Source organism: Scyliorhinus canicula, chromosome 4, assembly GCF_902713615.1.
Source record: "Scyliorhinus canicula chromosome 4, sScyCan1.1, whole genome shotgun sequence".
Taxonomy (NCBI): Eukaryota; Metazoa; Chordata; class Chondrichthyes; order Carcharhiniformes; family Scyliorhinidae; genus Scyliorhinus; species Scyliorhinus canicula.
Window position 1 is genome coordinate 181,800,941 of NC_052149.1, and position 15,497 is coordinate 181,816,437.

General features: G+C 42.2%; 1 protein-coding gene across 1 annotated transcript in view; it reads right to left on the minus strand.

Annotated features, from left to right (window-relative positions):
• The window catches only part of pdlim7 (PDZ and LIM domain 7), a 150,320-nt gene extending 140,227 nt beyond the window's left edge, over nucleotides 1-10,093 (minus strand). The window contains exon 1 of the mRNA XM_038793545.1: nucleotides 9,870-10,093. Coding sequence (XP_038649473.1) covers nucleotides 9,870-9,965 — 96 coding nt within the window. The 5' untranslated portion in view covers nucleotides 9,966-10,093. The remainder of the gene's footprint in view (nucleotides 1-9,869) is intronic.
• Between the last annotated feature and the right edge of the window lie 5,404 nt (nucleotides 10,094-15,497).

Consider the following 15,497-nt stretch of genomic DNA (forward strand, 5'->3'; position numbering starts at 1 on the left):
TGAGTTCCTCCAGCCCTACAACCATCCAAGAATACGAGAGTCCTTAAATTCTGGCCTTCGTGCTTCCCGACTTCTTTTGCCTCACCACTGGCAGCCATCCCCCATATACAGCCTAAGCATTGGAACTCCATCTCTAAACTTCACAACTTCTTTCTCCTGCTTTAAGACGCTCCTTCAAACCCGTCTCTTTGCCAAGCATTAGGTCATTTGTTCCAATATTTTCTCATTTAACTGTGGTGTCAATTTTGTTTTGATATTTCTCCAATTAAGCAACTTGGGATGTTTTACAACCTACACGGTTTTATATAAACGCAAGTTGTTGGTAGCATCACTGAGGGAAGAAAGATCTTCTTTTAAATAATGTAGATTCAGGTCATTCATTTTTATTGTTTGTTTGTAGGGAATTAATGTAAATTGTCAACTATTTAGTTACAGTTCCACAAGTGAGAAGCACGCAGCATTAATTATTTTTCTTAAAAAATGCACAAGTTATTTATTTTGGATTTGTAACATAATTTGACATCTGGCACACATATGTTGGCAGATGTTTTTGTAGCAATGCTTACAAATAGTTAGAGGGTGTGCTTTTAAGGACAGAACTTATACTGTGTAAAGCACAATATATTATTTTTTCTGTTGAACTGTAGGTCTCCAGGGTTAGAAAGTCCAAGTATTATTAGGTAAATATTTTAGGGTTCATAGAGATCAGTTAAGAGGATGGTGTTATTCTGTTCTCCGCATTGTTTCCCTGGAGAACTGAAATTTCTTGTAGAATCAAGGGACAACGGAGTAAGTCATGTAATGCCGGAATTCAAAAAAGGAAAGATGAACGGAGTAATAACAAGTTCAATTAGTTTATTGTTAATCATGGGGGAAAAGCTCAAAATCCATTATTTAAGGTTTTTTTTTGTTCTTTCATGGGGTGGGAGTATCCTGGCTAGGTCAGCATTTATTGCACATCCCTAATGGCCCTCAGGAGGTGGGGAGTCACCTCTTAAACAACAGCAGTCCATATGGTGTAGGCAAATCACAGTGCTGTTAGGGAGGAAGTTCCGGAGTTTTGACTTAGCATCAAGTAAAGGAATGGCAATTTGGTTCGAAGTCAGGATACAGTGTGGCTTGGAGAAAGGTAGTGGCATTCACATGCACCCACTGCCTTGTACTTCAACAAGAGCTATGTGGAGTTTATGGGTACACAAGGTGCTGTTAAAGAAGCCCTTGCAGTAAAAACCAATGACACCCCACCCTGTGCTTCCAGATAAGGTATGACGGATCACAATATCTGGCAAAGAAACAGGAACATAATGGCTGTCTCATCCAAAGACCCTGGGTATAATTGCCTTGGCAATACGAGTGTCCTGGGTCTCAGAGGAGGTTAAAAGCCTGCTTGCTACCAGTGTGTTGGTCTGTGTGCGCGTGCTGTGAGAAACAACAGCTGGAGGTTTGTCACGCTAAGGTGATAAAGTAACAAAGGCAGGAGGACCCCTGCAAAATAGCATACTTTGCAGGAACATCAAAAACTCTCTCTCTGACTGTGGAAGTCAATCAGCCAGCAGAAAGTTTGCAGACGGAAAAAGAACTGAAATCTTTCTGCCAAATCACAGAACACCTGAACCAAAATCAACTATTCCCAGCAGAAAATCAATTCCTGGAAATAACATCCATCGGCTGCAATGCTTCATCACCTATTCCTCATAATTCAAGGACTGTTCCATATAATCCTTTTCTTACTACGGGACTAAATGCTGACCTCTAAACTGAATGAATGCATGTGCATGTGTTTTACTGTTCTCTCCTTCCCCTTTTTAGTTATTAATAAACTTATTCCATCTTAAATTGAGAAAGCCTGCACCATTTTAAACAAACTATTGATTCTAGAAACAGCATCCAAGGAAAAGGGAATCTTATTAGATTAAACCTTTGTTGCTACCAGCAGAGGGTGGACTGAATAAAAACACAGGACCAGTCATCTCTCCTCACCTAGGTTTGTACAATATGGGGATAGCTCACTCAAGAGGGTAACAAATCGAGGGGTCTCGTCTGGACCAGGAGATTTTGGGGAACCTCACCTGGAGCTGGTTGTAGCAATGCCTATACAGACCAGTGAAGGTGGGCTTGAGGCAAACTGCAGTTGAGAACCCATTGGCAGATTTCTCAAATAACTTGACAATCGAAAGGTGAATTGAAATGCAGAACGAAGCCCAATAAGGCCTGTAAAGAAACATGCAGCTACAGATTCAAGTGGAGCAAATATATATCTATGCATCATAAACACAAGAGATAGGAGGTTTAGGATAATTCGTTCGAAGAGGAGTTTCCCATGGAAACTGACAACTGTTTTTGAGAGCCGGACCTCGCGGGCATCCCATGGCAACACCATCTGTTTGGGCATACGTGTTGTTCAAACTGAACTGAACGAGTGGCTGAGTTCATTTAACACAAAGTCAGCTAATGGTGGTAATGACGTGGTGCATATATCTATGGCTTTTTTCAGTAGTACATTAGTGAATAGACTAGCAATGTTGAATGAAACATGGAGGTGGCATTGTAATTGATAAGCAAGTCCTGTACAGTCTATACAAAGATGAAGGGATCCTTTACTGTGTAGCTGGGAAAATTTGCTCAGAACTGCCTGTAGTCACTCGCTCAACCATTTGGCCAATTCTGGTCATGCAGAACCGTAATAGATAAGATGGGACATAAAGGGACATCAAGACAGCTCGTACATACGGGGGCACAGTGAAACACGAGGATGAATCCTATTATACACCACTGAGCAGCTAATTACTCTTGCACAAGTCCAACAAGTGTATTTGTAACTGGATTTTAAGCAGAGCCTGCATTCATGCTTTGTGGCAGGTTCAATGGATACGAATCTGGACCAAACTTTAAGAATGGCGTACGTTCTGTCAATATACTCACGCTCATTAAGAATGACTATTCAAGTTGCTTTTTCAGGTTTACAGATATGTATGTCTAGGTAAACTGTGAGGCCTCACAATGCTAACAAGCAGTCGCACTGCTTGTGAAAAATTAGTCTAGTCGTTAGGTATCCACAATGTGTGCGCACGAGATCAGCTGGGTACATTGTCAAGGACTCAAAATCTTCTTTGGAGGCTGATTTGTAGCAGGATAGTTGGGATTAGAGGATTTCAAACTCAGCAAATACCTCAATCCAGACAAAGTCACACCGAAGTTGAAGCCATTAATAAGAGAAAACTCTTGACTTTCAGAGAATACATGCTCAGTGGGATTTACTATGTGTTTGGCTGCATCAATTGTGCTGCCAAACCGCTTCTGTTGAAGTGAATTTCTAGTGTGAGCATGTTATTCGTTTGGAGATTTGGTAGTCTTGGTGAGTGCAAGATTAAAAGCTTCAATAGCAAATATCTTTTTCCAGAAATACTTCAAGAAGGCGCAAACTAGCTAGCAAAATGAGAAGGTTGGTGATCAATGTAATTTAACATAGCTAAGTGTGAATTAAGGTATTTTGAAATTAAAAGCAAGGAAAGGGAGTACAGACTCAACAGAAAGGTTACAAAAATACCCTATAGACCAAATACATAATTCACTGAAAGTGAAGGTCAATAAATGACTGACATCAATAGGTTTTTGAAAATTCATTTTCATAGGATATGGGCATCGCTGGCTAGTCTGCCCACTCAGAATTACCCTCGAGAAGATGAACTACCTTCTTGAACCATTGTAGCTCATGCAATGTAGGTACACCCACTGTACTATTAGGGAAGGAGTTCCAGGATTTTGACGCAGCGGTGAAGGGGCAGCAATGTATTTCCAAGTCAGGAAGATGAGTAAATTGGCGAGAGCTTCAGGTGGTTGCATTCCGATGTATCTGCTGCCCTTGTTCTTCCAGATGGTATTGGTCGTGGGTTCGGATGGGGCTGCCCAAGGAATCTTGGTGAATTCCTGAAGTGCATCTTGTAGCTAGTACACCCGACTGCTACTATGCATCAGTGGTGGAGAGAGTGAATGTTTGTGGAAGGGGTGCCAATCAAGAGGACTGCTTTTTCTGGGATGGTGCTGAGCTTCCAAGTGTTGTTGGAGCTTCACTCATCCAAGCAAGGGGTGAGTATTCATCACATTCCTCACTTGTGCCTTGTATGTGATAGACAGGCTTTGGCTGAGTTAATCACTATAGAATTCCTAGCCTTTGACCAACTCTCATAGCCACTGTGTTTGTATGTCTAGGCCAATTCAGTTTCTGGTCAATGATAAACCCCCACCCCTCCCAAGATGTTGACAGTGGAGGATTCAGTGATGACGATGCCACTGAATGTCAAGGGATGTTTGCTTGATTCACTGTTATTGGAGATGGTCATTGCCTGGCACGAATGTTACTTGCCACTTGTCGGTTTGAGCCTAGATATTGTCCAATTCTTGCTGTATTTGCACATGGACTGGTTCAGTGTGTGAGGAGTTGCGAATGGTGCTCGTCAGCAAACATCCCCACATCTGACCTTATGTGCATTAAACACAAAAGAGTTAATTAATGTGTGTAAAGCATTGGTTACATAACAATGTGCAATCTAGAATTTCTCAAGCCTTAAAGAACATAATGCAGAGCTGTATCGTAGCATGAAGAAAAGGAGCACTGTAGTAATCCAATGGCAGCAGCCACTCCTTGGAAGATTTGGCCCGTAGTTTTTAATCCTTGGCATTAACCTGCTGAATCTTATGGTTACAAGAGCTGATATATGTGAGGACCATTTCCACCAGAGCAAGGAAAGCCGAGGAGGAGACATAATCAAGTTTTTAAAAAAATGAAGGGTTGTGATATATTGAATAGGGCAAGAGTATTTCCTCTGGTTGTAAGATCAGTAATGAGGAGTCATCAACTAAGGTTGTTCTGAGAGCAAGGCAAGGGATTTGTAAATGCCTTTACACACAACTGTTGAAATATTTTGCTGCAGTAAATGGTGTCAGAGACTACGGTAGCTTTTATTATTTATGATTTTAAACAGTGAAAGGTATAGGATTAAGTATGGGAATGAGCATGGGGGTTCATTTTAGATTGCTCTGTCAAAGAACCAGCAGAAGCAGCAGGTCAAATGGCCTCCTCCATGCTGTACACTCACAGTTCTAATCATAGTAACAGGAATGAACCTGATAAGCATGTTAGAATATCAAAAGTGTTTGCATCTCTACTTTGCAAGTAGCTTTTTAATGGTGAGTTTAGTACTTAAAGAAATGCATATTGCCATTTTCTTGTGAATTAGTTATCCCTTATGTTGCTGAAAAACAAGAGTAGGATTGAATGGGTAGGTTCAGCATTCAATCCTCACTAGGTGGGGGGAAAATGCCACCAGGCACACCAAGCAAACACTTCGGTATATTTAGGTGTTCTCACTACATTTAGGACTGCCGGAAATGGTGGCAACAGTACCTCAAAGGGATGAACGATCTCATAAACTGGAATTAACTGACAGCAGTGAGCAAAAGGAGCAATGATGGAGGAAATTAACAAGAATTATCCATGCTGCTGCTAAACTAGCAGCAGTGGTATTGGAAACAACTGGTGACATTAAAACATGGTACTGCCGACTTTACAGTGAATGAAAAGAGAGACAAGAATGGTAGTGAAAAGCTGAATTAAAAGTCAGCTAATTATCCCTTTCAACATCGCAAATATCTTATATAGCACCACTGTTTTATCAGAGCTTGGTTCATACAAATACAGCCATCTACTTGTATCTGCACAGAACATGTACACAGTAATACTGTACAAACGTTCTACCAACTGTGATCAAACTATTCTGCAAAACTGGTCTATAAACTTGTACAAACAAGTTGAACTGACTTAAAATATCATGGTGGAAAGGCTAAGGGTAGATGATATCTGCTGTGCATTTAATTTTCCTTTATATGAACATGCTTTGTTGAAGTGCACTCATTACGTTGAGTAATGTGGTTTCATTTGTAGAAATGGATTTGAATCAGCAAGTCAAACCCCTGTAGGAACTGGGTCATCAACTATTGTGCAGTATTTGTCTGGAATTTCTCATTTTTATGCGCAGGGCAATTTAATTTGCCTATGAGGTATCACAGTGTGTATTGGAGCAGGGCCAAAATATCTTATAGCTGAAGTCACAATCTATGCTGGAATACTTTTTTGAACTATCGGGAGTTTAAAAGTTGCTCTTCAATGGAAGGGACAGAACAGGATTTTTTTTGGAAAGTCTTTCAATGGACAACCTTCTATTTAAAAATCCCCATGACATGGTGTGAGGTTGTCCATTTTGGAAGGACAAATATGAATGCGGAATACAGGGTTAATGGTAGGGTTCTTGGCAATGTGAGGAGCAGAGAGATCTTGGGGTCTATGTTCATAGATCTTTGGAAGTTGCCACTCAAGTGGATAGAGCAGTGAAGAAGGCCTATGGTGTGCTAGCGTTTATTAGCAGAGGGATTGAATTTAAGAGTCGTGAGGTGATGATGCAGCTGTACAAAACCTTGGTAAGGCCACATTTGGAGTACTGTGTGCAGTTCTGGTCGCCTCATTTTAGGAAGGATGTGGAAGCTTTGGAAAAGGTACAAAGGAGATTTACCAGGATGTTGCCTGGAATGGAGAGGTCTTACAAGGAAAGGTTGAGGGTGCTAGGCCTTTTCTCATTAGAACGGAGAAGGATGAGGGGCGACTTGATAGAGGTTTATAAGATGATCAGGGGAATAGATAGAGTAGACAGAGTCTTTTTCCCCGGGTGGAACAAACCATTACAAGAGGACATAAATTTAAGGCGAATGGTGGAAGATATAGGGGGGGGGGGGGGGGGGGGGGGGGGGGGAATGTCAGAGATAGGTTCTTTACCCAGAGAGTAGTGGGGGCATTGAATGCACTGCCTTTGGAAGTAGTTGAGTCAGAAACTTTAGGGACCTTCAAGCGGCTATTGGATAGGTACATGGATTAATAATGTGTAGATTACGTGTAGATTAATTTGTTCTTAATCTAGGACAAATGTTCGGTACAACATCGTGGGCCGAAGGGCCTGTTCTGAGCTGTATTTTTCTATGTTCTATGTTGTATGGTACCCTGCCTTCCAACCTTCAATTCTTGCAAGATAAATCTACTTGGACAAATCTATAGCCTAATATATCAGAATCGTCTTCCATAGAGATCGTGCTATGTCACTTATCCTTGGCTAACCATCTTGTAATTAAAGGCAAGATATAATATTGGCACCATATATTGTATTAACTAGTCTTAGCTACAGTAACTTCACTCAAGACATGAACATTAATGGTGGGCTTCAAACTTATTCATTGTTTTTAAGTAGAATTCCTGAATAGCTATGAAACCTAGATAGTGCATAAAGCAATTAACTCACGTTTCTCCTTCCACAGATACTACCTTACCTACTCAGTACTGCCAACATTTTTATTTTATTTCAGATTTCTGTCATCTGCAGCATTTTGCCTTTTTCTTGGCTCAACTATTGAGGGTTGCAATGGAACTCCAAGCTCATCGCTTTTAGTTTTAAAATCCTTCGCACTGTTGCGGTCTCAAAGAATTTAAGTTGTCCTCATGTTGTTTTCAGGCTTATCACTAAATACTGCATGATTGTGTTAAATGGTGTTCAAATGAAATCAAAATAAACTTATTTCTATTGTTACGATTTTGCAACTACAAAACAAACTGAAATTATTCTGTTGGAATAAAGCCGGAGATAAACATCTAATATTCTTAAGCAGATTTTTAAAATAATTCCGTTTTCAGTTTCTTTGATGTTGAGCTAAATAGATCGGAGTCTGAATGTGCGACAAAACATGGATCAATTGGCACAAACTACCAAAGACAATGAGCAGTACTTCATTGTAGGAAAATTCCAATCACTTGACAAATTAAGTTGAGAAAAAGGCATGTAAAGTTGATTGGTTCAATAGGTTTTTCCAATTTTAGCTGCCAGTCAGATTTGGTCAGGTGTATCCTTCTCCTCCTTACCTCAACAATTGCCATGTACCGGAAACAATAGTTAATTTTTAAAATATCTATTTAAGGGGGTGGAGAGTGGCAGGGCAATTGGAGGCGAGGCAAATGGAATTGGAGGACAGCACGAGATGAGCTGAGGCAAGGAAAGATTGAGAAGGGGTCATGCTGAGGTGAAGGGAGAAAGGGGCGCAAGACAAAATGAAGTGAACAGGACCAACAACTTATATAGTACCTTTAATTGCAATAAATCTTCCTAGATGTTTCACAAACAATTATAAAATGAAGTATGATACAAAGCCAAGTAAGAAGCTATTAGGTTAGAAAAGTTTGGGCAAAGAGGAAAGTTTTAGGGAGTGCCTTAAGGGGCCTTGTCAGCTGAGAAGGGGTGGGGCAGGATGAGCTGAGGAAGAGAGGATTGTGGTATGGAGGGTGTTTTCTGTGGATACAGAGAATTTGTTTTTAGCTCAGTCCTTTAGAGAACACTGCTGTTCCATCAGTTGGTTCTACAATATAATTATAAAATAGTTTATTGACTGGAAGAGTTATAGACTTTAATTAAAACAAAATTTCAGAACCTAAATCACTGTGATAAAATGAGTAATGGCACCAGTCAAAACATGGAGATGCCAAATGCACCTTAAAATTAAATAAGGTATGCAAAAGTAAGCACATAAATGAGAGCAAGTACAAATATGGAAGTGCCATAAACATGCACCCACAAGAGCAAACCCTTTCAATAACTCGATTTCTGAGACCTATATGGAGTTGTTATTCTGCTTCTCAATGCTGAAACTCTTGCCCATATCTGGTCATGACAAAAGAATCTTCCTTACACTTAAGACGATGATGAGGATAGATCAGTAAGGGAACTGTATCCATAAAACTAACTTTCTTCAAAAGCAAACTTTAAATGAAGTAGGGCAAATAAATGTTTTTACAGATGATTCTATGGCTACAATAATTTGGAAATCTCGAAATGTATCAAAAAATAACCCGAGCTTAAATTATGGTACTTGAAAGAATTAAGCTTTAACTTCGCCATGATGTGAAACTATTAACTTTGAATTAAGTTATGAAAGGCTCAAAATGCAAGAAATGTTCTGGGTTGAATTGTAACCGACATTCAGCACACATTACAATGCAGATATTTGAAGCACCAATAAAAACGTTTTGCTTTCGATTGGAAGCTATTTGTTATTCGACCTTAATTAAACACGATGTGGAGGTGATAATGACCTCATCTGGTCCGTACAAAGGAGAGATTTCAGGCATTCTCCTCAAGAGGGGTCGGATCAACTTACACTGCTGGTTCTCAGTGCAGCTGGAAAGTTCAAGCCTTTCACTAATCCCCTTCACATTCCTGATATGCAAGAAGCACGCTGGAATGCTTTCAATACTGGGATTTTAAGATACCATTTTGTATCACACGACCACCCCGTGTTACAGTAAATAAATTACTCCCGAGCTTTTCGAAGTCAGGGACGCTTGTCGAATCTCGAACAGAACATGCTAGTGAGCACGGTTTTACATTAAAAGCGTTTCTTTTTTTTAAAAAAGGACCCATGTGGAGGGTGCAGCTGGACCCAGGTCCCCCCTCCAAAAAGTGCTCTGCCGTCCCTTCAGAACATGAGGGGACAGTCTGCCACAGCACAGGGCGCGCTTTGAAGTTCCACACACATTGAACCTTGATTTAGCAAGAAAAACATGCAGTTAAAAGAAATGTCCTGGCTGGTTACAGTAGGGCGGCTCGAATCTCCTCTTCCAGCAGCGTGACGGATTGCCACAAGTTTTTCCCCCCCCCCCGGATTTTAAAAAAAACTGTTTAAAAACAAAACCCAAAAGAGCAAACAGGTAACAAGCAGAGAGAGAGAAGGAATCTTGGACCAGCCCCGCCACACCCCAAAAGTCAGTCGTTCTCGCTCACCCTGGACATGGATAAAGGCTTGTTGAAGTCCTTTCCTCCCTGTAGTCTAAAACCCCACGGAGCCGGTCCTTCCAGGGTAACTTTGTACAACTCCATCGTCGCTGGAGAAGGGCAGGGGGGTAAGGGGAAGTTGGTGAAAATAGAAAGATTATTTTGTGTTTGTCTAATGCTCGAATTGCAGGAGGGAAAGGAGGGCGATCCGTGTGCGAACTGGGGGGGGGGGGGTGAGGTAGGATCCGTGCCGTTGTAGCTACTCACTTTATCCTACACAGAATGACAGCTCTGCTCTCGCAGGCTATATATGGCGTGTAAAACTACACCAACTATTTCAGCACTTTTTTATGACTCACGCCAGGGAATTCAAACGCCACACACGTCACGCTGCCATTTCCCGTCCAGTTTTCAGAAACTGGGACCGAGAGAAACTTTCAATTACAAACAAACGCAGCAAAAAAGTTTTCATTGAAAGAATTTAGCCTGGCTATCCAGTTTGTAGATGACTGGGATGGATTCTCGGCTGCTGCAGGAGGGGGTGGGAAAAGGACTTTGGAAGTTTACATTTTAGGAAGACAAATCCTGACCAAAGTTAAACTCTAGGCGTTGCATGTAATAAACTGCAGGATTCGCGGTGATGTCTCAAAATCTCAACAGTTTCTTTTGGGATTAGTGTGGGAAGCTTTCCCGGGGCAACTGGATAAGGAGTTCGTGATACATACAACATGACCCACATTATCAGCCAAGACAGAATTGCATCATAGGAAATTCCAAGGACAGGGCGCACCTAAAACTTGGCAGGCAAGGCAATCTTTGATGGGCAACCCGCAGCGTTTTCTGCTAAATGACTGATGATTGCACCCGTGTCAAAAACATTACCAGTTTCCCTGACACCTAACTTCACTCACTCCTCGAGCATAAAGCAATTGCACCGAGTCAAGGCAATCTCGCCCCCCGAGCCAGCCATTTAGACATGGAGTAAGAAACATTACCAGGGTGTGTCTGATTAGCACATACACCGAGGTAGCAACTCGGGTACAGAGGCAGAAGTAAAAAGCCAAAGGTTGTCCACGGAAATAAGAGAAAACGTAGCCAACGATCAACGTTAATTTTGAAGCCCATTAAAAGATAATTTAACGGGACTTTGAGTGCAATTAAGTTATCCATTCGAACGCTACGTTAACGTTTCCTCGATTTTTGCACCTTTCTACGAATCTGCACTGAAATCCAACGCCTTTGTTGTGGGTTCCTCAAATCACCGAAATCAAGGACTTCCAACAATGGGTAGTTTATTCCTAAAATCAACAGCTGCATACAGCTCCGCCCCTCCCCCCTTGCCACTGGCCTCTGCTGTAGGCTTGTCATCAGGCCTTTCCCGGTTTAGTTGGGACACCCAGTAACAGTGTGAGCCTGAAGAAACCATATACAGGCCATTGGGTGACATCCAATAAAACAGACTGACAGTGCATACTATTTATTGAGATTAGGCTGTAGCAACTGGTGTATCGCCCATCGTGTGTCCTTCTCCCCCTCCCTTTTTTTGTTGGAAAGAAAATTGAACATCAAAAGTCAGTTAAAGGCTAAGTGGTAAAATACCCTGGAACGTGGCCTGCTCAAATGCCCTCAACATGTGATTACACCAGTAGGTGATGTTCTGGGCTTCGGTGACCAGTGTTCTCACTGGCCGCAACACAGGGCGTTTCATCTGTGTGTTCGACAGGTACAGGAGTAGCTCCATTGACCTCTGTAGAAGCCTGCAATCTGCTGGTGCATTGGTCTGGTGTCATAGGCTGCATGACTGAAATGCTGTGTTATCTGTTGGTGCTGGTTCTGCTACTTGGAGAAAGTGATGGTGGTTGCGTACATAGTGGGAACCGTCTGAGGTTACTACATAGCTGTTTCGTTTGGAGGCCATTACAGTGTACCATTGCCAGCTAGTCATGGCCACGTGCAGTGTGAATCCTGACCGTTTGGTCTGGTGTTAGAGGGCCGAGTCCATGGGCATCACGATCATAATAGAAAGACGGAATTCATAGATTGAATCATATAATTCCTACAGTGCAGAAAGAGGCCATTCAGCCTATGCCCATAACCCAACCTAACCTGCACTGCTTTGGACAGTAAGCAGCAATTTAGAGTAGGCAATCCACCTAACCTACATTTCTTTGGCCAGTAAGGGGTAATTTAGCATGGTTAATCCACCTAACCTCCACATCTTTCGTCTGTGGGAGGAAACCCACACAGACACGGGGAGAAAGTGCAAACTCCGCACAGACGGTCACCCAAGGCTGGAATTGAACCTGAGCCCCTGGCACTTGGGTAGCAGTGCTAGCCGCTGTGCTACCATGCCGCCCGTAGTGCATTTTATTTTTAAATCTGTGTTGCAGGAGGGTCTCATTCACATTGGGTTCAAGTGTAAGCAACAACAGAGCCTTGGCAGTAGGAATTGTGGAGAAACGTCAATGTTCTGACGAGAACAGGCCCTATCATGCTAGATTTCTCACGCTAATGAGTGCAGCATAATAGTTTGTGCGATCCAATGCAAATTTCTCCAGAAGATGTTTGACTGAGTGAACTGTCCATTCCATCAAACTGTTTGACTGTGGATAAACGGGCTGCTCGTGATATGCCCAAAGTCTCATGTGCGTGCAAAGTTCTGAAATCCAGCGAACACTAATTTGTGAGTATTATCTGTCATGAGTTTCTGTGGGATGTTGTATGTGACAAAGTGTTTCTTAAGTTTGATGATTACTGTCTTACTCGTCTTATTTGTTAGGTAGCCGAGTTCACATCACCCAAAATGTGAATCAACTAAGACTAAATGTTGTTTACCAGTTCATTTGAAGATGTCAGCTGTGTGAACGAGCATGGGAGGTTCGCGAGCACATGTAGATGCAGCAATCTCTTATTTTGATGCAGCTTTAGTGCATTGCACAGTGCTCATCTAGAGACTTCCCTTTCCACGTCTGTGTACATTCCTGGGCCCTGCATCTAGCTGCTTCCAACCCAGGGTGCCCTTGGTGCAACTGCTGTCTGTAATAACTCTGGGGAGCAGTAGGGATGACGAATTGTAGGCCACGCAGTATTAATCCATCTTGTATGGTCAGCACACCTCTGATGGTGAAGAATGTGGGGAAGCTCCCTTGAAGTTTCTGGGCAACCCCTCATGATGATGTTGTGCAGTTGTCTGCATGTTTCCACGAGTAGGAAAAACTAGAATCAGAGGACACAATCTCAGAATAAAGGGACGATCCTTTAAAACAGAGATGAGGAGGAATTTCTTCAGCCAGAGGGTGGTGAATCTGTGGAACTCTTTGCCACAGAAGGCTGTGGAGGCCAAATCACTGAGTATCTTTAATACAGAGATAGATAGGTTCTTGATTAATCAGGGGACCAGGGATTATGGGGAGAATGCAGGAGAATGGGGATGAGAAAAATATCAGGCATGATTGAACGGCGGAGCAGTCTCGATGGGCCGAGTGGCCTAATTCTGTTTCTAATTTCTTATGGTCTTATGTGATGCCCACCTGTAAAACCTGCGTGAATTCCTGAATTCAATGCGAAGACAGCACCTCAATTGCCTCATGCTCTACCTGATATTGATATGTGGTTGGGAAGAAAGCTATGGAGAGGGCATTGGCCAAGTACAGTTCCTTACAACGTTTGTAGACGACTCTGAGGTGGTCGCATTTCAAGTGTAACATCATGGAGCCATGCAGATGTAGTGTGGAGAGGCTTCTTAAAGATAGTTATGAGTGGCTGGTGATCTGTTTCAACCATTGCAGGGCGACTATATACGTAATCGTGAAGTTTCTGACAAGCTCGGAGAGACAAGAGATTCCTTTTCAATCTGTGCATAAGGAGTCTCAGTGTGGGCCCTTGAAGCAAAAGCTATTGGTCTGCCATTCTGGATGCAGACTGCATCACCCGTGCCAGGAGGCATCTACTGATAGGAATATGGGTGCTCAAATCTCAAAGTATTTTAATACCAGTGGGGCTGCAAGTGCTTGTTTAAGTTTGTTAAAGCCTGCTGTGTGGTGCCCTTGTCAGCACCATTCAACATCCTGGTGGAGGATATAGTAATGACAAGGGGTGTTCGGCGAGTTCACAGGGAAATGTTTATTCAGTTTTACAGTGGCACATACATAGGGCCCGGTCACCTATTATCGGATCTTTCCTTCCTTCTCTCGGCTACTACAGAGGCCGATCTATTATACAACTACTGGTTAATTCCCGGTCCATACAAATGCTGGTTAATTCCTGGTCCAATCAGGACAAGGGAACAATCGCCCCCAGCTGGATGAACCACAGGCATGGCACGTGCAGATTATTACAGAGGAGTTGATGAAGAGGTCCAGTAACCTCACTGTAATACGGAATGAACTTAGAAAGATAATTTGTCATACCAAGAAAGCGCTGTTAAAGCGTGCTTGTCCACAGGAATGGCCATCTGTCATATAGCCATTGTTTTGTCTGAATTGGGCTTTACACCATTGTCTGTGAGTAAATGGGTCATGTAAGGAATGTGGTTGACCCTGAATTTGCATTTTACAGAGTTAACCTTTAATTAGATGGTCCAGATTCTGTCAAGGACGAGCCAAAGACGTGCACAATGTTCCTGTATAGTGCAACCCTAAATAAGGATGTCATCAACAATGATCTTGCAAGGTTGACCTGCAAAAGGTTGCTCCATGCACCGCTGTTATACCTCAACAGAGGAGAAAAAGAAGACCTGAAGATAATCCTGAAACAGTTCAGGAACATTTGCCTGCCAATAAAAAACCTAATCATTGACAGACATGCGTTCGATTCCATTAACGAGAAAGCAGATTAATTAATGCAATCCTAAATGGTCACGATGTCCAGTGGAGATCCCACAGGGCATTGAAAGAAAAATATATCTGCCATCCAAATTCATAAATGTGGTTAGTTTCAAAGATTCCTCATTGAACAGGACCTGTCAAAACCCGAATTTTGCATCAAGAATGCTGAACAACTTGGCATTTGGCATGTCTCCAATGACTTGTTTGATTGTCTTTATAGGATGCTGTGGTCTGAGCAATACTTTATTCAAGTGCACGGGATCAATGCATATCCTGACCGTGTCATCTTTTTTTTTACTGTGGCCACCATTGTTGAAACCCATTCCGTGGCCTCATTTAAGGAGTTAGGACACCTAGTGCCGTCATCCGATGGAGCTCATCAATGATTTTCTGCTTCATGTTTATTGCTACTCTTCTTGGAACACAGGCTTTTGGTGGTAGCAACTGATAGCTTAGAAATGGTGTCACAGTTGAAAAGGTTTCTATATATTGTCATCTCTGGGGTTTGGAGTTGTCGATCATGTACTAGTGGATCAAGTTGAATGAGCCCCAGTGCAATGTCCCAAGATCGCCTGAAGGCTTTACATCTGGTCAACTATATGGAACTTGAAATTTCCCTCTGTGCAGTGGAGGGTTGCTACACATTCAGTGTGGATTACCTGACCGCCATAAGCCACGTGGTGCATTTGGGTGTTGTGATCTGGTGCTGCATAAAGGTCTACTTCCTGTAACCTTTGGCTGGATAGTACATTGTCCTTCGCTCCAGTATCAATGTTAACCTTTAGTCTGGTGTTACTGTTAATTATGTGAA